This window comes from Salvelinus namaycush, chromosome 36 (genome assembly GCF_016432855.1).
Source record: "Salvelinus namaycush isolate Seneca chromosome 36, SaNama_1.0, whole genome shotgun sequence".
NCBI classification, from domain to species: Eukaryota; Metazoa; Chordata; class Actinopteri; order Salmoniformes; family Salmonidae; genus Salvelinus; species Salvelinus namaycush.
The window spans coordinates 5,303,729-5,314,936 of NC_052342.1; the positions used below are offsets into that span (position 1 = coordinate 5,303,729).

At 47.3% G+C, this 11,208-nt stretch overlaps 1 protein-coding gene across 2 annotated transcripts; it reads left to right on the top strand.

Annotated features, from left to right (window-relative positions):
* The first annotated feature begins 1,206 nt into the window (after nt 1-1,206).
* On the top strand, nt 1,207-11,208 carry zcchc4 (zinc finger, CCHC domain containing 4). 2 transcript variants are annotated; one of them, XM_038976045.1, is made up of 12 exons: nt 1,207-1,381; nt 1,614-1,732; nt 3,823-3,905; nt 4,344-4,622; nt 4,853-4,933; nt 7,038-7,110; nt 7,204-7,455; nt 7,571-7,692; nt 9,987-10,062; nt 10,198-10,249; nt 10,524-10,674; nt 10,915-11,208. In XM_038976045.1, the coding sequence occupies exons 1-12, from the start codon at nt 1,294-1,296 to the stop codon at nt 11,021-11,023; spliced, it is 1,485 nt and encodes a 494-aa protein (XP_038831973.1). In that variant the 5' UTR covers nt 1,207-1,293; the 3' UTR covers nt 11,024-11,208. The 2 variants fall into 2 exon arrangements, with proteins under 2 accessions (XP_038831973.1, XP_038831974.1); XM_038976046.1 differs by having other exon boundaries at nt 10,918-11,208.

Here is an 11,208-nt window from a genome sequence, read left to right on the forward strand (position 1 = left end):
GACCCTTGCCTTTTGGCTGATCCATTTGTGGTTTCAGTGTGGGTGAAAACAGAGTTGGACGCTGTGGAATCAGTGAGGGTAACCAGGAGTGGTCTTGTAATAATTGTTTGTGTTTCTGCTGGTCAGAGGTAGAAGGTGCTCCTCATTAAACGAATGGGGGGGGGCAAGAAATGTGAATTGTTTTGCTCTCAAGAAAAGGGTGCCATTGAAAGGAGTGATTCCTAGGGTAGCAGTAAATGCAAAAGTTGACCAACTGAAGGGGAAGATTCCCGGTGTTTGTGATGCTCGTCGTGACAGGGTGGCGTGAGTGGTGAAACAGAAGAGTCATTGTCTGTTCTTTTGAGTTTTGATGTTGAGTCTGCACGACAAAGTGATGTTAGGACATCAGTTATCCTGTACTAGCTTTTTATGCTGAATACATTACGTTGTCACAGGTGTCAAGCTTATGGGCAGCAGTGTGTAGGAGGGAGGTTCCTAGGTGTGAGAAGTGTGCAGAAGAGCATGAGACAAAGGAATGTGTATCATTGGGGAAAGTAGTGGTATGTGTTAATTGTAGGGGTGCCAATGGGACTGGGGATCAGAAATGTACCGTGCGAGAGAGGCAGGTTGAGGTTTCCAGGGTTAGAGTAGTGCAGAAGTTGTCATATGCTGAGGCAGTGAAGAAAGTAGAGGAAGATGGGTCAAGGGGGAGGGATCCTGAGAGGAGTGGAGTGAGCAGTAGATCTGTACCAGTACAGAGGGATAGGCCAACAAGTGATATATGTTTCAGTAAGATTGGATTTTTAGCATTTATAGCATTGGTTATCAACTGTACTGCAGGGATGTAAGTTGCAGAAAATTGAGGTTGTGGTGGCAGCTGCAGAGAGGTATTTGGGTGTGCGAGACTTCACATCAGAAGAGTTACAGAGTGTGTTAAATGGTGGTGTCCAATCCTTTCAGGTTGTTGGCCTGAGGTAGGGCTAAATATATTTAAATAGTGGAGTAGGGGGGAGATTTTTGTATTTTTTTGAGAGTGTAGTGTTAGGTGGCAGGGTATTTGTTCATTTTTTATTATTTTTTCAAGCAAAGTATAAGGGAGTTTTACTCCAGTCTAGTAGGTGGCGGTAATGAAACATTTATTGGATGCCAACCGCCGTTAAACCTCATCGAAGAAGAAAAAAACTACGTAACGCGATATGGAGGGGCACATCCTTGAGTGACGTCGATTATTCGCGACTGACAGCATGGCAGGAGAGACATGCGTATAATATTTTGATCAAGGAAATATATTTGGTTACGCTCATTTTTACGAACATGCAACTAAAAGGATCAGATGAAGACGGCTTTGGAATAGAGATCGTCCTTCAACAGGGAGACAGAAAAGCACCATCGTGTGTGCATGGTAAGTACCCAAATATCTGAATGATTGCAAAGTTAGTTAGCTAGCTAGCTTGCTAGCGTCTACTTAGCTAGGTTTGGGAAAAGGGCCATATGAATCTATGATATAACGTTAGATACTATCTAGCTAACTACAGTCCAAAGCTAGCTATATTATAAGTTGTGTTTTACCATTGACATATGAATTATTCGGTGAAGTATGTATACTGTAATGCAGATGTTCTTGCCCCATGCAGGTCCAACTTTGTTGTTTGAGAAGGTCTGCAAAGGAGAGGAGAAAGACCGGAGGTTTTATGCCTGCTCAGCGTGCAGAGACAGAAAAGAATGCAATTTCTTTCAGTGGGAAGATGATAAGGTAACCGAGTTAACTAGCTAGCTTTTTTCAAATTTTATTTAGTGGCAAATATAGTTGGCTTACACACACTGCATTCGGGAAGTATTCAGACACAAAGTTAAGTATTTTTATTTTAGCAAATGTATTACATTTAAAATGGAAACCTTTAATTTACATAAGTATTCAGACCTTTTGCTATGAGACTCGAAATTGAGCTCGGGTGCATCTTATTTCCATTGATCATCCTTGAGATGTTTCTACAACTTGATTGGAGTCTACCTGTGGTAAATTCAATTGATTGGATGTGATTTGGAAAGACCGCTACCTGTCTATATAAGGTCCCACTGTTGACAATGCATGTCAGAACAAAAACCAAGCCATGAGGTTGTAGGGCTCCGAGACAGGATTGTGTCGAGGCACATATCTGGTGAAAGGACAAAAAATGTCTGCAGCGTTGAAGGTCCCCAAGAACACAGTGGCCTCCATTATTCTTAAATGGAAGAAGTTTAAAACCACCAAGAGTCTTCCTAGAGTTGTCAGCCCGGGCCAAACTGAGCAATCGATGGAGAAGGGCCTTGGTCAGGGGGGTGACCAAGAACCCGATGGTCTCTTTGACAGAGCTCCAGAGTTCCTCTGTGGAGATGGGAGAACCTTCCAGAAGGACAACCATCTCTGCAGCACTCCACCAATCAAGCCTTTATGGTGGAGTGGCCAGACGGAAGCCACTCCTCAGTAAAAGACACATGACAGCCCGCTTGGAGTTTGCCAAAAGGCACCTAAAGACTCTCAGACCATGCAAAACAAGATTCTCTGGTCTGATGAAACCAAGATTGAACTCTTTGGCCTGAATGCCAAGTGTCACGTCTGGAGGAAACCTGGCACCATCCCTACAGTGAAGCATGGTGGTGACAGCATTATGCAATGGGGATGTTCTTCAGTGGCAGGGACTGGGAGGCTAGTCAGGATCAAGGGAAAGATGAACGGGGCAAAGTACAGAGAGATCCTTGACGATCTCTCTGTTAAGTAGCCCAGCCAGAGCCCAGACTTGAATCCTATCGAACATCTCTGGAGAGACCTGAAAATGGCTGTGCAGCAACGCGCCCCATCCAACTAACAGCTTGAGAGGATATGCAGAGAAGAATGGGAGAAACTCCCCAAATAAAGGTGTGCCAAGCTTGTAGCATCATAGCCAAGAAGACGCAAAGCTGTAATCGCTGCCAAAGGTGATTCAACCAAGTACTGAATAAAGGTTCTGATTACTTCTGTAAATATTTAATTTAAAAAAAAATATATATATATATATATAAATACTTTTGCAAAATTGTCAACCTGTTTTTGCTTTGTGATTATGATCTATTGGGGGGGGACAATTTAATCCATTTTAGAATAAGGCTGTAATGTAACAAAACGTGGAAGGTCAGGAGGTCTGATTACTTTCCGAATACACTATACATGTAGTGGCTTAGCTACCTAGTCAAAGTTCCTGATAGCCACTCTGGCACCGGTGGGATTGGACATTTTCAGAGACTGCGGCAAAACAAACCACTTTCCAGCATCGATCTTTAGTTCAGTCGACTCTTCTGGCCATTTATTAGCACCAAATATAGCAAGAATTCCATAGTCAGATGTAATTACAGTAGGTTCATGTCATAGTTTGACAGTGTAAATGGTAAAGAGTCCTTTTTCAAATGTAATATTTGTTAACTATATGATTTAAACCTGTTCGGTGACCCCTGACCCAACATATGGTACAAATTTAAATAGAATATACAAAGACAGACAAACTAGACTATACAACCACATATGTAGGCCAAAATGGCTTATACAATAGCCTACAAGTCATTTTTATGGTAGCTTAATTGATGCCTTTGACTTATTGGAAGTCCTCGGTTTGAGTTCCTCACGGACGACGTTGCAGACACATGCCAGATCTAACAAAGCCTAAAATCCGCTAACCACATGATGTAGCCATCTGATGCCCAACTGCACAGTCCATGGTGTGGCATGCAACCATTGATTGACTGCAATGCAATACCTGTGCGTCTAGCCGTGCAGATAGCTAGCTACACTCCTATTTTTCACCAAGTGTGTGACTCGAGCGTCTGTTGTAGGTGTCGGAGGCCAGGCTTTTGGCCAGAGAGGAGGAGAACCGGTCAAAGATGCCTCGTTTTACCCATCAGGAGTACTGCTCCAGGTAAATGGCCTACACTTGACCTGTAAGGGGACTCTATCCACGGAACTTTTCCATTCCAAGTTAGAATGGAACAGAATAGGTGTGTGGATAGCAGCTCCATTGTAAGTACCTTTTTTTTATATTAAGACGCCAGAAAGATCATATTAGTATTTAACTTGAGAGCTTTCTACTCATCTCACAACCTTAACGTAATGTTCTTCCAATCAAAAACGTGGTTTCTTTATTTAAGTTGACATTTTGCAGGATGTAGTCTCTTGAAGTGTCTCGTTTAAGTGTAATTTAAAACAAATACTTAGTAACAAGAATAAGATGGCAACTACGGTCTAATAATAAGTACATTAACAGCATAAGTAGTTGTACCACTACTTTTAATAGATCTACCACTAATAAAAAATACTGCTACAACTACTATTAAAACGTTTTTCTCTTCCAATCCAGGTTCAGAAAGTTCCTTGCCCTCCCCCTAGGCAGGAGGTTCTGCCAGGACTGTCAGCTCCTCCTCCTCCCAGGGGAATGGGAAATCCACGCTTCTCACAAGATGTCGCAGGCTGATGACATCACAGAGGCCCGGCTGAGCAGGCCCAGTCTAATGCTCAAACCCCTGGAGAACAAGAAGAGCAACGCCCAGTACCTGTTTGCCGACCGCAGCTGTCACTTCCTGTTGGAGACCCTGGCTAAGCTGGGCTACAGGAAGGTGCTCTGTGTCGGAACACCCAGGTGAGGGGTTTGATTTTAATTGAGACTTTTTGCCCGTCGCGTTGATTTCAAACGGGGATTGTGTTAATTATAGCGTTTTGCCAGTTTGGTTCACATAGTACCTCCCCGTTTCACTCCATTCCAGAGTGTTTTCTTGAACATGGCCTATTTTATTTTAGATTAGATTCAAGTGCTTTGTTATGCTCAGGTTTTTATGTATGATTGATTGTTTAATTCACTGTTTCTTCCAGACTCCATGAGCTGATCAAGATAAGAAATCAGGAGGGCAAGAGTGACCCCATGAAGACTCTGCTACTGGACATTGACTTCAGGTCAGTTTTATTTTATTGGATCACACAATGCATTTATTTTTTACAGCGATGAGCATTTGCTATGAGTGACCAAAACAGGCATCGAAAGAATTTAGAGCTGAGCACACACTTTAAATGGTACATGAATGCGCTTATTGACGTTTATGGATTGCTATGGGCGTGTTGACGTCCTGTATCTCCGTATGACTGTCCCTCCGGTGGTCTTAGGAAGCGGAACACAGGGTAGAGGGGCTCCGTGAACTGAGGATTTACCCTATCTAACACGGGCATCAGGCCTGCAGAAAACTCCTGCAGCACCTTCGTCGAATCGGCATCCTAAAATGCCAGTTTGCCCTTCTCGTAGTTCACCCACCCTACCTGGCACCGCTCGCCCACCCTACCTGGCACCGCTCACCCGCTGGTGGAGCACGCCACGGGCCTGTCGTTGTGCCAGGCGGAGAGACGCCCAACTCAAAGCTCCACGCGCCGCGAGTTCCTGTTCCGCCCCAGCTTGGCACCTTTGTCCCGCCCCTTCCTGTCCAGGCAGCTGTAGGCCACGCCCACAGCCCAGGCGGAGCAGCAGCGGACGTCGGCCTCTCAGTAGCGCCGGTCCGTTGTCGCGGCAGCAGAGTCGAGTGCGTAGCAGACGTTGTCGAACTGGGGGGGTGCTCTGGAGAGGACAGGGTGGACCAGAGAAGCACATGCCTCGTCCGTCTCCTGGCTGTGGCAGGTCTGCCTAATGGATGGTCACAGGGGAAGAGACAGAGACAATGAGGGGATTCGATTAATCTGTCCTGGGCGCCCTGGTAGGTGTGTTTCGCACCGGGTGAAAGTTAATTGCATTTGTTTTGGAACCAGGCTACCTCCCGGGCGTGGGCCAGCTGCCCCATTCAAAGCCCACGATGGAGTCGGCTCAAAACAGAAGTGACGTAATTTAAGCATGTGGCGTAATGAGTAGGATTCTGTTTTCACATGCAGAAGTGATAAAGCGTTTATAAATGCTCCATCCGCCTTCCCAATGAAAACTAGTTTGGAGATGTAGAACTTTGTCGGTGTAATGTAGATTTTATGGGGAAGAGATCTATGTTCCCGGACGATGCACCATGCTACCTTGTCGGCAACATAACCGAGCAGCGCAGATTACTGTTTGATTTGAGAAGGGTGCGCCTCTCTCCTCTTTTCCTGTAGTACCGCGTGATATTCTACAGGGGGAGCCATGGCACCACTCTGGGCTGAGAGAGAAATCTGGACCAGAGGACACCACCAGTCTCTGACCTTCGGTCATTGGGTCGTTCTTTGCCGTGGCTTAGAGAAGATGTACACACTTGTCAGTAGGACTCACATGAATTTAAGACGCGGTGCAAATCTATTCGCTACCGTTGTGCATTGACGAGCCCCTTCGTTCAGTATGTGGTTGTAGCTTAAATCCGAATCAAATCTAACAATGTGTTGGCAGTGTGATTTTTTTGTATTGTGAAGGTGAACTAGTGCCTCTGGTTTTAGGAGGCTGGTATATGTGGTCTCGAGGCTTGTCTGTCGGAACACACCTGCGTTCTCCAGGCTTCGTTATCATAAAAAAATGACAGGTAATTCTACAAAATCGTAACTAGCAGGATTGCTGATTGCAGAACTGTTTCTGTGCATAATTTAGCTGCTCTTGAATTAATGCATTCTTGACTCGATGTTCACAAATGTGTAAGTTATTAGCATATAGGCCTATCGTGCAGCGTTCTGTGCCCTATAATCCCCCGAAATAGACGTTGGCGTAATCCTAATGTGCGGTATGTTTCTGAGATGCTCACTCTCTTCCTGTTTCTGATCCGTTCTCTGTCAGTCTGCAAGGAATGTGTCAGGTTGAACTAGGGAAAGGGTGCGTTGACAAGCTAAAGTGTGTGCGTGCTGCTGTTAAGTGCCCTTCAGTGATTATCTTGCCACGATTGTAAAGTTCTATTTACACCCGTACACTTGTGTTGACTTTCTCTGACCTACAGGAGGAGGGTAACTACAGTAGTGGTCCCACCTTGAGCCAATGTCACACAATCATTGACTTGCTATGGGCGTCATAATAAAAACATTTGAAAGCCAATGTGACATGAAAACATTTTCTATTTTGTGTCTGTTCCAGATATGCCCAGTTTTATGGCCAGGATGAGTTCTGTCACTACAACATGTTCAATCATCACTTTTTTGGAGGACAGGTACAAGTTTGAACCTTTAATGTTTGTCTTAGAGCCTTTGGATGAATCAATAAAAAAAAAAAAACGTTTTGTAATCCATGTGTCTTTACACAGGCGGCAAGTGGGGTCCTCCGCGCCTTCCTCAGTGAGGAAGATGGGGAGAAGGTGATCATGGTGTCCGACCCTCCGTTCGGGGGCCTGGTGAAGCCTCTGGCCCACAGTTTCTCTCAGATCTCAGAGACCTGGCGGAAACTGCAGACCTCCGAGGGCAGTGTTGTGGAGATGCCCATAGTGTGGATCTTCCCATACTTCTTTGAGCCGCGCATCTTGGAGTGCTTCCCCTCTTTCACCATGCTAGACTACCAGGTTACCCACCTTTTTTATAGACGTCAAATGCGTTCACAAATTGGCCTATTTGCGTGAATAGAGAACACCGATGGGTCGTAACGTGTATTTATGTAGTGCTTTCTCAAACTCCTAGGTGGACTACGACAACCATCCCCTCTACAAACATGGGAAAACGGGTAGGAAGCAGTCCCCAGTCCGCCTGTTCACCAACCTGACACCACGAGACATCGTCCTCCCTAGGGAGGAGGGTTACAGGTACGGTATATACACACACCAACCTGACCTCGCGAGACATCGTCCTCCCTAGGGAGGAGGGTTACAGGTACGGTATATACACACACCAACCTGACCTCGCGAGACATCGTCCTCCCTAGGGAGGAGGGTTACAGGTACGGTATATACACACACCAACCTGACCTCGCGAGACATCGTCCTCCCTAGGGAGGAGGGTTACAGGTACGGTATATACACACACCAACCTGACCTCGCGAGACATCGTCCTCCCTAGGGAGGAGGGTTACAGGTACGGTATATACACACACCAACCTGACCTCGCGAGACATCGTCCTCCCTAGGGAGGAGGGTTACAGGTACGGTATATACACACACACCAACCTGACCTCGCGAGACATCGTCCTCCCTAGGGAGGAGGGTTACAGGTACGGTATATACACACACCAACCTGACCTCGCGAGACATCGTCCTCCCTAGGGAGGAGGGTTACAGGTACGGTATATACACACACACACACCAACCTGACCTCGCGAGACATCGTCCTCCCTAGGGAGGAGGGTTACAGGTACGGTATATACACACACACCAACCTGACCTCGCGAGACATCGTCCTCCCTAGGGAGGAGGGTTACAGGTACGGTATATACACACACACCAACCTGACCTCGCGAGACATCGTCCTCCCTAGGGAGGAGGGTTACAGGTACGGTATATACACACACACACACACCAACCTGACCTCGCGAGACATCGTCCTCCCTAGGGAGGAGGGTTACAGGTACGGTATATACACACACCAACCTGACCTCGCGAGACATCGTCCTCCCTAGGGAGGAGGGTTACAGGTACGGTATATACACACACACACACCAACCTGACCTCGCGAGACATCGTCCTCCCTAGGGAGGAGGGTTACAGGTACGGTATATACACACACACCAACCTGACCTCGCGAGACATCGTCCTCCCTAGGGAGGAGGGTTACAGGTACGGTATATACACACACACCAACCTGACCTCGCGAGACATCGTCCTCCCTAGGGAGGAGGGTTACAGGTACGGTATATACACACACACACCAACCTGACCTCGCGAGACATCGTCCTCCCTAGGGAGGAGGGTTACAGGTACGGTATATACACACACACACCAACCTGACCTCGCGAGACATCGTCCTCCCTAGGGAGGAGGGTTACAGGTACGGTATATACACACACACCAACCTGACCTCGCGAGACATCGTCCTCCCTAGGGAGGAGGGTTACAGGTACGGTATATACACACACACCAACCTGACCTCGCGAGACATCGTCCTCCCTAGGGAGGAGGGTTACAGGTACGGTATATACACACACACACACACCAACCTGACCTCGCGAGACATCGTCCTCCCTAGGGAGGAGGGTTACAGGTACGGTATATATACACACACACCAACCTGACCTCGCGAGACATCGTCCTCCCTAGGGAGGAGGGTTACAGGTACGGTATATACACACACACACCAACCTGACCTCGCGAGACATCGTCCTCCCTAGGGAGGAGGGTTACAGGTACGGTATATACACACACCAACCTGACCTCGCGAGACATCGTCCTCCCTAGGGAGGAGGGTTACAGGTACGGTATATACACACACACCAACCTGACCTCGCGAGACATCGTCCTCCCTAGGGAGGAGGGTTACAGGTACGGTATATACACACACACACACACACCAACCTGACCTCGCGAGACATCGTCCTCCTTAGGGAGGAGGGTTACAGGTACGGTATATATACACACACACCAACCTGACCTCGCGAGACATCGTCCTCCCTAGGGAGGAGGGTTACAGGTACGGTATATACACACACACACCAACCTGACCTCGCGAGACATCGTCCTCCCTAGGGAGGAGGGTTACAGGTACGGTATATACACACACCAACCTGACCTCGAGACATCGTCCTCCCTAGGGAGGAGGGTTACAGGTACGGTATATACACACACACACACACACACACACACCAACACCAACCTGACCTCGCGAGACATCGTCCTCCCTAGGGAGGAGGGTTACAGGTACGGTATATACACACACCAACCTGACCTCGTCCTCCCTAATGTACAACCCACCTCTCCCTATCGCACGTGAGCTAAAATATTATTGCAATGTAACCATAGTAAGATGTTATCCTAAATGGAAGATGGAAAATATTAGTTAACAGCTCATTGGACACATTAATACTTTCCCACTTCAATTAAATCTCTAGAGGAATTCTTAAGAGGCACGATTACATTTGATTCATCTGTCTCTTTGCTTCTCTTTTTAGATTCTGCAAAGTCTGTCAGCGATATGTGTGGTCTGGGAACAAGCATTGTACTAAATGCAACCTGTGCCCTTCGAAGGTATGCATTTCCCTGTCGCAGGCCGGGGGAAAGTGAGGCTGGCACACTTTAACTTGATGAAATAGTTAGCTTTCAGATATCCCTTTTCACAACCGATCAGGCTTTTCATAATTTTTTTCTCCTTTGTTCTTTCAGGACGGGCGAATGTGGAAGCATTGCTCAGAGTGTCAGAAGTGCGTGAAGCCATGTGAGTATCTCCTAGACTGTCATTTTCAACAGGCGCTCTTATCCAGAGCCACTTACAGTTGTGAATGAATACGTTTTTTTTTTTTTTACTTTATCATACTGGTCCCCCGCGGGGAATTGAACCCACATCCCTGGTGTCGTGAGTGCCATGCTCTACCAACTGAGCCACACAGTACCACCCCCCCCCCCCCCCCCCCCCCTCGTTAAACCCCGATGTTCATGATTTTGGTTGTGATGTTCTGATTGGTACCTCTGCCCTCTCATCGCCTCCCCAGCCTGGCGCCACTGCCAGTCCTGTTCCCGCTGTGCCCTCCCAGACCACCCCTGTGGGAACAGCCCAGGTCTGGAGGGCTGCTTCAACTGTGGCAGCCTGAAGCACAAGCGCAGAGCCTGCCCCCTCAAAGACAAACGGAGGGCCGATAACAAGTGAGTTTCACTACCGGTGTCATATACCCAGACACGACACACACACACACACACACACACACAGAGGTGCGCACAGGGCTGACAACTTATTTCCCAAGACACTAATCTATAGTACCTGTGCTACCCATATCAGTACAGTGTTGATGCAGTTTAAACGACTAGTGTTCGTACGGATTGTGTTTGGCGGCCTGACGTGCGAGTGTGTCTCAACTTGCTCTCTCTCTCTCTCTCCTGTCCCAGTAGATCCAAGGGAGGCAGGAACCTGCCCAAACAACCCATGAAGTCCAATTCCAAGAGGAAGTCTGGGGCCCAGCGCAGAGCCAACAAGTTGAAGAAGATGACTGAATAAACCCCATGATCCCACTCTCACAATCAGACAGCAAGGGAGATGTGTGTGTGTGTAGCAGATGTGAAGTTGCTAGTGAGAGCGCGACATCTTACATGTGTGGTTTTTGTACTGTAGACAAGTCTTTAAAAAAGAAGTGTACATGATGTTTTTGCTTAATAAAGGCATCAAATATAGATGGAATCGCA

Bases quoted from the DNA above. Each gene is read 5' to 3' on its own strand.
- zcchc4 (XM_038976045.1), top strand. From the start codon at position 1,294: ATGCAACTAAAAGGATCAGATGAAGACGGCTTTGGAATAGAGATCGTC. The intron at 7,111-7,203 runs GTACAAGTTTGA...GTCTTTACACAG, and splicing joins ATCACTTTTTTGGAGGACAG to GCGGCAAGTGGGGTCCTCCG. The intron at 10,675-10,914 runs GTGAGTTTCACT...CTCCTGTCCCAG, and splicing joins AAACGGAGGGCCGATAACAA to TAGATCCAAGGGAGGCAGGA.